At 40.8% G+C, this 14,061-nt stretch overlaps 1 protein-coding gene across 6 annotated transcripts in view; it reads right to left on the bottom strand.

Moving 5' to 3' along the window:
- The window catches only part of Faxc (failed axon connections homolog, metaxin like GST domain containing), an 81,711-nt gene that overhangs the window by 45,995 nt on the left and 21,655 nt on the right, over positions 1-14,061 (bottom strand). For all 6 annotated transcript variants that reach the window (XR_015441533.1, XM_004862493.4, XM_021242677.2 and 3 more), the window contains one exon: positions 8,405-8,628. Coding sequence is in view for 5 of the 6 variants with exons in the window: in XM_004862493.4 (XP_004862550.1) it covers positions 8,405-8,628 (224 nt within the window). In the remaining variant the exon portion in view is untranslated. The remainder of the gene's footprint in view (positions 1-8,404; positions 8,629-14,061) is intronic.

Genomic DNA, 14,061 nt, shown 5'->3' with positions numbered 1-14,061 from the left:
AGAGTTTGATCCCCGGTACAAAAAAAGAGCAGGAAGAGTAGGTAGTATTAAAATGACCTATTTCCAAACTCTATTAAAAACAAAAGCTGAATTTGTGAATCAAAACATCACACTGTACCTCATAAATATGTACAATGAGTATATGTCAATCAAAAAAGAAAAACCGGGGGCCAGGGATGTAGCTCAGTGGCACCATGCCTCCTGGCAAGCGTGAGGTCCTGAGTTCAATTCCTAGTACCGAAAAAACAGCCAGGCATGGAGGTGCATGCCTATAATCCCAGCTACTCAAGAAGATGAGTCAGAAGGCTTCAGACTCAAGGCCAGACTGGGTAACTCAGTGAGACCTGTCTCAAAATAAAAATTTTTAAAAGAAGAGATGTAGCTCTTTGCTCCCTGAGTTCAATCTCCAATACCACAAGATATAGATAGATAGACAGATAGATAGATAGATAGATAGATAGATAGATAGATAGATGGAATTTTGCTAATGTTCAAGTCAAAAGTCTTGAGGGGAAAAGAAAAACTCTTTAAAATGAGCAGAAAGCATGCCTGTAATCCCAGCACTTGGGAGGCTGAGGCAGGAGGATTGCTGTGAGTTTGAGGCCAGCCTGGGCTACATAATGAGTTCAAGGCCAGGCTGAACTTCTTAGCAAGACCCTGTCTCAAAAAAATAAAATAAGCGGGGAAAATCCACAATACAGGTAGAAGACTCATTGTTCAAAATGTAAATTTAGGAGCTGGGATGTAGCTCAGTGCTAGACCACTTGTCTAGCATGTTCAAGGTCCTGGGTTTGATATCAGCACTGCCAAAAATGTAGATTTCATAATAAGGATATAGAGTGAACACAGATCATCAATAGGACTGAGGCTTCAGAAGGCACAAGTGGAAAACTACCTAAACCTAAATTACAACTCAAAAGAACCCCCAGAATGAGTCAGCCAGTCTTCACCTGGGTCTCTGCCTTATTTTAAGACTTGGAAAAATGACTTCCCCTCTTTCTCTCTGGAAAATGAATATAAAATCATGAAACTGTCAGAGCGGGAGAACCCAGACACCATCTAGAAACATCTCAACCACCGATAGCTTCCTCTGTGGTCATGATGGTGGTCATCCAACCTCAAGCCAAATCATAAGATAAGCCTCCCCACTGTTGGACCACTCTGCCTTAAAGTTCTTGCAATCTGTTCTCATTTCCTCAAATACTCACCTTCTCCTGTCTTCTCCTCTCTATTGTGCTTGTTGTCTGCATCAACACCAAAGATACTACTCATTTCTGATATTCATGAAAAGCTAGTATATGAACCTTAACATGTTCATTTCTCTAGACTATTCAGGCCTAGTATCCTCAAATTCCTCAGAGAAATTATTTTAACACCAACCACCTTCCTAACCACCTCCTCTGGTACACACTACTATAGCCATTTTCTTTTATCCACACTGAACATTATACCCCTTTGTTCAAAAAATGTTTGCTGGAGGCCAAGCATGGTGGAGCATGCCTGTAGTCCCAGCACTAGGGAGGCTGAGGCAGGAGGATTGCTGAGAGTTTGAGGTCAGCCTGGGCCACATACACAGTTCAAGGCCAGCCTGAATTACATAGCAAGACCGTGTCTCAAAAAAAAAAAAAAATGTTTGCTGGATCCCTATTGTGTGTCAGGCATTTGATCAGACCAAAGAGAAGAGGATGAATCCACCAGACCTAGGAGAGTCCAGCTGAAGATACAGTCACACAAAACCATTATAAGAACATGGAGGGAGGGCTCTGAGAAAGAATGCACCAAAAAAAAAAAAAAAAAAAAAAGAATGCACCAGATGTCTGTGAATATGGAACATGGAAAACTTGCCTGATACACTCTGGGGGAAAGTTCTAGAAGGTTTCCTTGAGGAAACAACTTCCAAGCTGAAATACTATGCTCTATCTATACAGGCTAAGTTTTTGTTTCTTTGATACCAGTAATCCATCACATTGGAGCTATACCATGATTAAAATCAATTAAAATCCTTAAGTATTTTTCTATGTGTCTCCTTCCCTGGTAGATATGCAATTTAATTTGGGGGCCTAAGTACAGAGTTTGACATTTATCCCTATTAGAGTTCATCCTTTTTTTTTTTTTTTGTACTGGGAATTGAACTCAGGACCTTGAACTTGCCAGGCAGGCGCATTACCACTGAGCTACATCCCGGGCCCTAGATTTCATCTTTTTAAAGATGAAAGCTCTGATTCTTGATTTTTTTTCCACCCAACTTCTACCAAGTGTCATCCAAAAAGTATTGAGCATAACTTTCAAGTTCTGAACAGGCCACTGGAAAAAAAAAAAGTACTGAACATGATAATAAAGTCAAAACCATTGGTCCTAGCAGGCTTTCTTGGGGTAATATTCATCACTTGATCAAAACTGTGAGGATGTAATTGTTCAACCAGCCAACAGTCTACCTCAGTCTAATCCAAAGGTTTCAATTGTTTCCCCTTTGGTAGAAGAAGCACTCTGTCAAACAAAATGCAAAAGAATTCCAATAAGTAAATAAATACTAGAGGAGCTGCTCTAGTGAAGCAGGTGGGGAGAGTCCAACCTGCCAGGTTCCCTCTCCTCCTCGTAGCACATGCAGGGAAACTCAGGGATGCATATGCAACCATGATGTCCCCTGTGAAAACCAGCCATCTTGCTCATCAGAATGTCAGAAGAGATGATATCTAATAGTTTGAAGAATTCAAGAGATGATCCACCCAATACACAAGTTAAGCAGACATAACAGTAACTTCTTGGTATGATTCACCCATGGTAATCCACTGACAGCTCTTCATTTTAAAATCTATTTAATAGCTCATTTGATATTTTATTTTCTCTATCAGAAACTACTTCTCCCTCCCCTTTTGGAAATAAGAACAATTTCCTATCTCCATCTCCTGATATTTTTTCTATTCTCCTCATTTCTAAAAGATGTCAATAGGAGTTCCAAGATCACATAGAAAATTTTTCATGTCCTGTGACATTGTTTGTTTGGGCTTAAAAATCTGTGTGCTAGTATATTATAAGCTTCTTGAGAGTAGACCATTCTATTTCTCTTTCTTTCCTAAAAAACTAGCATCTAGTTAATTAATTTTGCATAACAAATAAAAAAATTAATGTTCAAATAACTAACTTTCTTGTTGAACTGGTGGTTATTTAAAAATATAAAAGTGTCCTCTTACAACCTTCCCAGGTAGTTTGGAATTCAATTCAATTTACCTATATGGAAGAAAATTAGAAGTTCAGAGTTTAGATTTTGTCCCTTAGCTTTATACCCTTAAAACACAAAACAACAGAAAAAACACATTAACCTGTCTCAGGCTGTCTTCCACATGTAAGTGCACTGGATTCCAGCCTTTTGACGCCACTGCACACAGTTCAGCTCTTCAGAGCATCCTCTGAAGTAGTGATGTAGAGATCATTTCTTTTTTTTGTTGTTTTTTTGGGTTTTTTTTTTTTTTTTGGTACCAGGGATCGAATTCAGGTCCTCATGCTTGCGCAGCAGGAGGCGAAACCACTGAGCTAAATCCCTGGCCCAGAGGTCATTTCTTTAGGTATATCAATGACTAATGGAATTTAGCTCAAAATAGCCAGCTATCTCAACACAATTTATGAATTAATTTGTCTTTCCTCAACTTACCAAGGCTGCCTTTATCATAATAGTGCATCTCCTCTCAAGTGTCTGTCTCATAGGGATCTCAAACTCAGTGTATCCATAACCAAAACTCATGGTCTCCTCTCTTCTCTCATGTTCCCCAACTCTGTGAATGGCCACTTCTAAATTTTCATGTCCAAAACTTGGTTACAGCATCTCTCTTCATCATCAATCCCTCCCTCCACACACATACTAATTTTGTCAATTCTGTCTCTAAAATACAGCTCTAATCCATGACATTCTACCCAACTCTAACACCAAGACTGTAGTTCAATCCCTTCTTATCTTCCCTGGACAGCAATAACCTCCTCCTTGAGCCCAATAGTCCTTTCTTGGTCACTCTAGCACAGTGGTGGCAAACCTATGGCACGCAAACTATTTGTATCATTGAGAGCTCTAAAAGGCTTGCCGTCACTGCTCTAGCACATTAAATGTATAAGATCATGCAATCTCCCTACTTTAAACCCCTGGTGGTCTCTTTTGCCTTTAGGGGAAAAAAGCCCAAAATTATTTATGTGATAATTAAACCTGTATGATCTTTGCCCCTGGTTACCTCTGCTTCATACCACCTTCTGCTCTCACACAACTTCCAGACACAGTGTAACTTTTCCACTTCATGAAAGTGCACAGCTGTATTTCCTCTCTGGGGCTTTACATATGTTACTTCTCTATTCCCAAATGATTATATCACCCAAACCAACTACATTTGCCAATTATTCACCTGCTTTTCCCATAAGATAACTGCTGTATCAGCACCCAGTATCTATAAAAGTTCAAAAGACCCCAAAGAAACATTAGGTCTTAGTAGGCTGTGCTGCTTTATCATGATCAAATAAATGCACAGATTCTTTAAAATAATCAAAATCCCCTCCCATCTGGGCACCTGTTACCCTACCCTGAGCCTGAGGGGTCAGCAGAGACCAAAAAGAGGAATTCAGGCCTAGCTTCAACTCATCCCTTCATCTTCCACACACAGAGGTGGCCACCTCAACAGCTTTTTAGTAACTCTTGCCTCTGGTCAACTTTATGAAAGCTGCTTTCCAAAAGCACCAAAATGCAATCTTGTGTTGTCACCTGGAGAAATCTGAGCCTCATAATACAAGGTGTATAAAACCATAAAAGGGTGTTGACACATTCACCAAAGAGAGCAACTCTCCTGCTGTTGCTACCACACAACCCCTCCCATCCCTCAGTCCATGCCCTACAAGAACCTCACTTCCTCTTTTGGATTCTGAGCTCATGGAGTGCAGCACTCTCCTCTCTTGGCACGCAAGAGAAACAAAGGGGTGTGCAACCAGCATAGCGCTTTTCTGAGATTTCAGCCTAGGTTTCAAGGCATATTTGTACCCTTATTCTTGTTACCTCTTCCCCAACACACACCCTTCTGTGAGTGTCCCTGATGCTTCCTGAATGGCAACAGTACTCTGCTTCACAGCAAGGCTTCTCAGTCTGAAGGTACAGAACCCCAAGACATTTCCGGTGAAAAGTGGGCTAGAGATTTTCTACTACTAATCACAGAAGCTTGACCATATTGTTCTTTGAGGATATTTTAATCTCTATATGATTTAACTCTGACTGTGATCAGCTAAATATCTATGTAACTGAAAAACAAAATTAGTCATTTTTGAAATCTAAGTGCAAAATACAATCATTTTGAAAAATCATACCACTCTGTAATTATACATGCTTAGGAAGGTGACATATAGCAGGTAAATGATTCATTTTACTGCCTCCAAAAAAAAATATTACCTTGCATCCCCTTACTCTATTAAATAGTCAAGATTACACTGATATTTTTTAAATAGCCAACAGATTTGTATCTTTAAAATATGCTGACACCATGTCAACAAGGACTCTGAAAAACAAAGATGCCTGAGCTATTTTCTGACTCAATATGACACTTCAGATCAGCCAAAAGAAAAAACACATTAAATTTTTTATTAGTCAAGAGAAGCCTGTTGGAAATCAAATTCTCTTGCTTTCACTTATAAATGCAATGTATCACTTGGCTCTTTCAGGAGCAGCCCCTTCAAAGAGATTCTTTCTTTTAAGTATTTGTGCACTTCAGCTGAAGGCTAGGGAGCAAATGTCCTAAGAAAGGGCACCATTTCAACTCACACAGCTCAAGAAATCTAAATCGATGGTAACACTCCATATTTAATTCTGCATTCGGCTTCTGGAGGCCAGCTAATGCAATACATATAAAAGTTACTTTGGAGATCACATTTTAACTTGCCAGTTAAAGCGCTGGTAACTTCAAGAAATGTTCTAAAGAAGTTATCCTAACATAATACGATTATTTCACTTTCAAGTACAATTTATAAGGAACTTCAGGGGAATAGCTGGGTCAGAAAAATACTAGGGGTCTTGAGTTTAACAACCTGGATTTTATTCCTGGTTCCTTCTTACTGGTTGCACGACCACTGGCAAATCATCCTACCATTTGACCCTCCATTCATTATGTGTCAAACATAAGTGGTGTTATTTGACTTTGTCCTGAATTCCACATTCTAGTTATACTTTAATCTCATAGTGAACGGTCACATCTGGCCTTCCCCCCACAACATCAGACACAGCTGTTTAAATTGTAAACTAGATAGAGTCAGACATTAACAACAGTAATTTAACTGTGATCTTAACAACTTCAGCATAGGAATTTTTCTTTCCACATTAAGCTGAGAACTTCCACCCTTCCACTTAAAGGAAACACATTATAGCTTCTTGTTGGCATATCCAAAATGCCAGCATCATTACTCTTGCACTTTTGGGGCCTAATTCAGTAAAATGAGGACTAACTGAATGCAAGCACTGTGACACCTCCTCTAACAGTCAATCTGATAGCTGAGGGACTAATGGGCAGTACTGTATACAGCAGGGATGCGCTGAGCAAAGAGATGATTCATGTCCTGGGCTGGATGGAGCAGGAAGGTGAGAGGTTTCATGTCACTCAGAACAGTGTGCAATTTAAAGCTTATGTGTTTATTTCTTGTATTTCCCATCAATATTTTCAGACTTCACTTAACCACAGCTATCTGAACCTGCAGCAAATGAAACCATGGATAAAGAGACTCCTGTACTTGCAATGTATCCAGCCCAGCTGTCAGTGATTCATTTCCCTCCAATCTCCCAAAATTGAGGAGAAAGCATTATGTCATTAAATGCTGGAGAAAACACTGTCATTTATCATTACTGCTATTTCCCTGGTTCTCTCATCCAGAAACATACCAGAAGGTGATGATCACTGCCCTCTGGCTAAGAAACCAACACTGCTAAATTGTTAAAGATGAGCAGCACTTCATTGGCATAATCTGTGCCATAAGTCTGGAAACTCAACTCCTTGCTTTTGGAGATTCCCAACATCACGAGCTGACAAGGAAGGGAGGAGCCAGGAACAGACATATTCATTATTAAGAGGAGATGATCTAGGCTGTGGGTCAGGTATCTGAGGCCAAGAATCCAGTGTGAAGTTTCCAAAGGAATGAGCAAGCTGGAGGAGGCTAACTCCACTCATCTCTAAATCAAGCAGGCTCACCTGGTCTCAGCAGAGCAAAATGACAGGAGGTCTAGACGGTGTCAACTTTTCAATCAAGACAGAGCTTGAAGGAATCCAGCCGCTATCAAACCCCCTACAGACCACAAGCAGAATAGCAAAGCTAGCCAACAGATGGATGTGCTGCCAGATTTGCCACTTGCAGGCTGAGGTTCAAGGGACAACTGCAGGTCTACCAAGGGTCTGCAGTGTGGGACACTAAAGAGCCAGTCAGAGAAGGTCACTCTGCAAGACACAGGCTGTAACCAGCACAGCCTCCAGTTCCTAGGACCCAGATGGGCTTCAACAGAATAAATTCCAAACCCCGCTTTCTAAAGGAGGTGAGGTACCTAATGTGGGTCCGAATGGGGATGAGGATGATTCTCGAAATGACTGCCACTAATGGAGGGCAGGTAGAGGGAAAAAAAACTCACCTGCAGTCAAAATCAACAGCCCCCAAAGGACAAGTCACATAGCAGGCTTGGCTCTCTGTACATTAGTTGCCCCCCTTCAAAGACTTCATATCCAGAAGGTCCTGAATTCAAATGATCTCCTTATTAATTGTCATAGCTTAGAATCAAGCTCTGCCCAGTGCAGAACTGCAGCCACCTGGAACCTGTCCATCCAAGGGTGCGTACATACATGGCTCTCTTTGGGGGGCTTCTCAAACACAAGTAAGCTCTTTGTGTGCAATAAATACAAAATCAGAGCTAAAACATGCTAGTAAGAAGAGGACCAAGGATACAAAGAGAAATGGAAGGAATAAGAAACAACAAATGTTACACACATACAAATAGATCAGAACCAACACTGTCAGCAAGTCTCTCAAACTTTCCTCAGTGTCGACTGGTACACAGTCTAATCTGAGTAGATGGGTTCACAAGGTCAACCCTGACATGTGTATAAATAGAAGAGCTTCCTTGCTCAAAATCACCCTTTCTCACAGAACGTCCAGAAATGCCAGCATCATTACAGTCAAATATTGATGCTAAAGCACATTCCACATTCTACATTAAAAACAGTCAAATGCCAGTGACTAAGTAGAAAGACGCATGCTCCTGAAAATTAGGGGGCTTGGATAAATGGGGGGACTGCAGCTACATGTGGAAGTGAACAAACCGACCAAAATAAACTTTACATTAGTAAATCAGCAATGCTTTACTAATCATGCAAAAATAAGGAAATACAGAATAGAAGGCATGGCACCTTACCCAAAAGCCCTGCTAAGGACCGCATGTCCTTCTCCATCAGCATGTAAATCTCTTCCTCTGAGAAGCGGCCAATGCCGTGGCCATGCATCTCGCGCTTCACAATTCCTTTCGTTATGTGGCACACGACCCACCTCAGCAGGTTACTGAAGGGACCGCCACCACTAAGAGAGAGCATCTTCCGGGTCTCATTGAGATTGTCCACCCACTGGCAATAAGCTAACGTCCTGGAATTGTGTGGAAACAAGTTACTACTGTGCATCAGGTATGTATCAGCTCCACAGAGTCACTTTTGAAAGAATCATTCACAATTTACACACTCTGAAGGAACAGAATAACAAAGAGCAATCTGCATGGCAGATATCACAGCAGGTGGTAGTTGATGCCTAGACTTATGCGCCTATGAGAAAAATGGTAAAAAATCCAGGTAACAATACCATATGTTCCAGTTCCACAAAACCTCCGGAACTCCCTCCATGCAACCCCACAGAAAACAGGAAGAAACCTACTTTAAAGTCTTTTGTTCAGGATGTGAGTCCCTGCGGGACACGTGGCAGCAGGCAGTAGTGACTGGGGTGAAATCGTTCCCTTTCCCAGGCACGGTTCCACAGGTATGTGGTTCATACTAATTAAGCTGCACACATCTGTTTTGTGCATTCTGTTTATGAATCTTATATTTCACAATATAAAAGAATTTTCTTTAAAACATTTGCCTTTGTGACAGAGGGATAGGGAAAAGGTATACCTCTCCATGTATATGACACATTATATAAATCATAAATATTATGTAAATGATTCGCTGTCCTGAAAATCAGCTCTACCTCAGTGTCTTCTCAAGGGCTCTAAAGTGAACACAAATACCCAGGGACTTGGATGAATCACTTTTCCCATCTGGATGAAGCTTACAGTGAATGCAACCAGCAAAGTGTTCCTGCATAAGAAGTGTGAAGAGCTACTCTCTGTCTAAGCATCCTCTTGACTGCATAACTCAGACCTTTGCTGATTTTGTTCTCCAAACCCCTACAATTGCAAGAATGTTTTTAAGGCTAATACAAGTTTTAAATGTTTCCTATTAAAGGCTAAAAAGAAGTAGCTATTGGAGTACAGGCATAGGACATACTAGTGTTTTGCCTCATAATGATTAAAAAAAAGAAATGTAGTGACTATATCCTTACTCCTAGTATATTTTTATACAGCAGTAATGGCCACTTCAAAAAAATCAGAAATGTGAAAAATATTTTTAGAGAGAACATGGGGATAATGGTAAACTGTAGCTACAATGAAATGGTATTTTCTACCTTCCAGGGAAAAAAGAGACCAAAAAAAAAAAAAAAAAAAAAGCCAGGGTGGCACCACTCGGTAGGCTGAGGAAGGAGGATCACTGAGTTTGAGGCCAGTCTGGGCTACATAGTAAGCACAAGCCCAGCCTGAACTACATGGTGAGACTCGGTCTCAAAACAAAACAACAAAAAGACTCTGAAACTTTGACCATTTTACACAATTCTGATCTCTAATTAATGAAAATAAGAAAGAAATGGGTATCTCTACTTTTTTTTGAAACATTCCTTTTACTGCAAAATTCTATAACCAATTTAACATACACTATGTACTACAACCATAATTGCTCTTTATTACTTTTTTTAAATGCCCACAAATATTGTTAGAAAAATTTATGTAACTATTTTTAGTAAGTTTCTTAAAATGAAATATTGCAGAGTCAAGAAATGGATTTTGCTGAAAATAGGAAAAAGCACGTCACAAAGGTGAATAATTAGTGTGTATAGTTAAAAGCATTCAGTGGATTTTTTGATATAAATTATCCCACATTATTCTGATAAATTCTATATAAACATGAAAACTAAATGCTTTTCTACTTGCTTTTCTTTTTACACCTGCTGTTATTAAGGTGGCAAATTTTACATTGCATTAAAATAATTGAGCACTTTAATTCTAATTGTGTTTTCACATGGCATTAAAATAATTGAGCACTCAGATTTTAATTGCACTAGATCTAAATTCACACTTAAAAGATTATTTAATCTTTGGATAATTTTGATAATTTTGGAAGTTGATGGTCCGAGAATAAAACTAAATTATTCAATGCTGCGCACAACCAACAAATAATAGCATCTAGGAGGGATCTAAAGTGTAAAAATGAAGAACATAGTTGAAAGCTGACAAGTTGAAATGGAGAAAAACTACATTCTCTGTAGGCCAATGGCATAGGTTTTATCATCACCAAGGCTGAAGGATGAGCAAAAGACAAAAGTAGGTGTGTGAAGAACAGTGGCTCCTTGCTGACCTGCAAGAACCCCAGGAAATGTGGGTGGGGTACAGGAGGCACAGGAGGAAGCTTGGCAGAGATGAGGCTGGAAGGGAGGTAGCGACCAGATCAGGACTGTGTCAGGAAAAGGAAGCTGAACTTTATCCAAAAGCCAAGGTTAACCACAACAGGCTTTAAACAGACTAGACACATAATCATATTTGTGGCAGTGCTGATAAGAAGGCTGATTAGAAGACCACAGCAAGACCAGGCCAAAAAAATAACAATCCACTGACCAATGCAACAGCGAGAATGAATGGGGAAGACATGGGAGAAACACTGAGACAGAAGAAACACACCAATGGGTATAAGAATTGTATGGAAGAAGAAAGCAGGTATTTTCCCCTAGGCTGATGATGGTTCAAAGGAACAATGTCACTTAATTGATGCTGTATCTCACTAGGTGGGACAAATTCAGGCATTGAAAGATGAGTTAACCAGTTGCATTTGAAGGTCTCATGGAACTCCCCCAACCCAAGTGGAGATGTTTTCAGTATAAGGCTGAGAACTCAGGAGGCAGGTTTAGACTGTAGATGGAGAATTGGTGGTAATTTTTAAGTTGTAAGAGGAAAAAAGGACACTTAAGGAAGCTTCTGGAGTGAGGAGCAGTGTTCAGAAAACCACAGTTAAGATCAAGATAGAAAATGAGGCCAAGCTGAAAGGGACAGCTTGGCGAGATATAGGAAGAAGGGTTGCAAGGTGGGAGGGGCTACACAGAGGTTCCAAGTTCAGTTTCCTCTTCAGAGCAGGAAATGTGCGTGCAGGCATGTGCAGAAGATGAGGACCTAACAGAGAGTAGCAGGTAGGGATGGGAGAGTCAGCTTTTCTGGGTCACAAGGCTCACCAGGGACGAGACTCTATCAATTCTCTAGGTGCAGTATCAGCTTGCATGTAGGGCACAGAAGAAGGAACACAGGGTTCATTCAGAATTTTGCAGGTAGAAGTAACTTTAGAAACTGTCTTGCCTTCCTCTCTCCTCTTTCCTTCCCTGCTCTTGATTACTTTCCTCTCTTTCCTTTACTGCGCCCAATATTATAGACCAGTATCAAGGCAAATCAGGGCCAGGCCAACTCTTCAAGGATCAAGCCTTGTGAAGTATGTATCAACTTCAAATACCAAAGAAAAGGAGTGTATCATAGCTTCCTAAAGCAACTACTACAGGTAGGAAACATCCATTGCACTTGTTTCTGTGTCATTAAAACCAAATATGCATCTCCTCTCACAACCAAAATTTCTGAAAACTCCATCCATATGAACTTCCACCCCATCATTCCACCAAAATCACTCCTGTGCAAGCCAACAATCATCTCCTCGATGCAATATCCAAATAAGCCTTCTTTCTATATCTAGCTTTCAAGAACTTTCTACATCATCTGACACTGTTGGCCTCTTTCTTGGAACTTCTCTTAGCTGACATCGCTACTCTTTTTCCTCCCACCTCTTGTGTGTTCCCAAGGTTTTAACTATTTCTTTTTTTCTTCTAGCTTTCTACCTATTTATTCCACACTCAAGAGGTAATCTGATTTCCATCTAAGATTTCAAACTTACTCCAAATCCTCATTCAGCCCAGACCGCTGTCCTGGAATCCATGGATTCCATGTGGATCAGCCTCAGGAAATGCAAACCAACATTTTGAAAATTGGACTCATCTTTGCTCCTTTCAAACCAGCTTCTCTGGCAACCAAGCCAGAATTCCAAAGTTATCTTGCACAGATCCCAGGAAATATTCTTCACTGCTCCCATGGCCTAACCCCTCTGCGGTCTACCCTTCTCTGATCCCATTGCTCTGCACTTCCTCCCATGCACCTTAAGCACCAGCCATACAGAATTTACATGCACCTCCCTGCTGGAGACTGAATATTATGCCCTCTTAAAATTCTATTGAAACCTAATCTCCAACATGATAGTGTTAGGAAGTGGGGCCTTTGGAAGGTGATTGGATCATAGGAGCAGAGTTCTCATGAATGGGATAAATAGTCTCATGAAAGAGACATTAAGCGAGGTGTGCTGGCACATGTCTATATCCCAGCTTCACTGGATCACAAGTTAAAAGACAGCCTGAGCAACTTAGCAAGACCCTGTCTCAAAATTTTAAAAATTAAAAATAAAAGAGTGTGGGGTGTAGTTCAGTAGGAGAAAGCTTGCCTAGCATGCCCCAGACCCTGGATTCAATCCCTAGTACCACTTTGTGGGGGGGGGGGGGGGGGAGACACCTCAGAGACTTCCCTTAACTCTTCTGCCATGTGAGATTTCAGCAAAAGATGCTATCTGTGAACCAGGAAGCAGGGCCTCACTAGACACCAAATACCTTGACCTTGGACTTCTCAGCCTCCACACCTGTGAGAAATGAACTCTGTTCTTCATAAACCACCCAGTCAGTGGCATTCTGTTACTGCAGCCTGAATGGACTAAGATGCTCCCCAACCACTTCCTTCTTGCCCTCTGCCTGGACATCTTAACTTCCCCTTACCAGCAGCCACTCCAGTTGTCCCTACACTCCAGCAGGATATTAACTCCTCCTATCTCCAGCAGGTGCGCACTGCCTTGCTTCAGCTCTTCAATTCTCCCAAACAATGACCCTTTAGAGGGGGTGCTGTCTCTCTCCAGCCTCTGAGCCACTTGAGGACAGGGACATGGTGCTTGGCCACTGGTAGTCAGTCATTTAGTTTGCTGAAGACTGAAGTATTGATTGAATGAAGAAAAGTTTCCCTCTGAGCCAACTACTGCTAAGCTGTATTTCTAAGGGATGACACATAATTGAGTAGAAAAGTGAAAAGAGAGGAGTGCCTATGGAGGACAAAGGGGTTGCTGCTCTTCTGAGCTCCCTGGCTCCTTCCTCTTCACTGGAAGGAAGCCCACTGCACAGGAAATCGTGACTTATTAACAAGAGACAGCAGAGAGTGCCGATTTGGAAATCAGACTAGGCTAAGCAATTAATTTATCATTTGTGAGTCTGTTTCAGGAAGTTGAGGTCTGATTTCCCTTATCATAACTAATGTACCTAATCCCTCCTGCAAAAATGGGATCAAAGAGTTTCTAGACATTATCTAATAGAAGAATAAAACCTGCTCAAATATTTTTAAAGGAGAGCAAGAAAACAGACAAAGAAAGGCTGACCCTGATGTTTAATGAAAATATATCTCATTATAACCTAACATAATGTCAGGTCCATAGTAGAAGTGAATATTAATATGCAGAAAACTGCAAAGTGTGGCATTCTGAGTCTCAGAATGTGGCCTTCCAAGTCAGGAGAATACCTTTCTTGGAATGGGGCTACATCCTCACTGTTTTTTGCTTCTACTCTGAACATTTGCTAAGGGTACAGTAGTTTATGCTA

Source organism: Heterocephalus glaber, unplaced genomic scaffold, assembly GCF_053883595.1.
Source record: "Heterocephalus glaber isolate CG9 unplaced genomic scaffold, H.glaber_assembly_v1.0 deba00001523, whole genome shotgun sequence".
Lineage (NCBI taxonomy): Eukaryota > Metazoa > Chordata > Mammalia > Rodentia > Bathyergidae > Heterocephalus > Heterocephalus glaber.
Note: the sequence above shows the minus strand (reverse complement) of the source record. Positions and strands in the feature narration are given on the sequence as shown.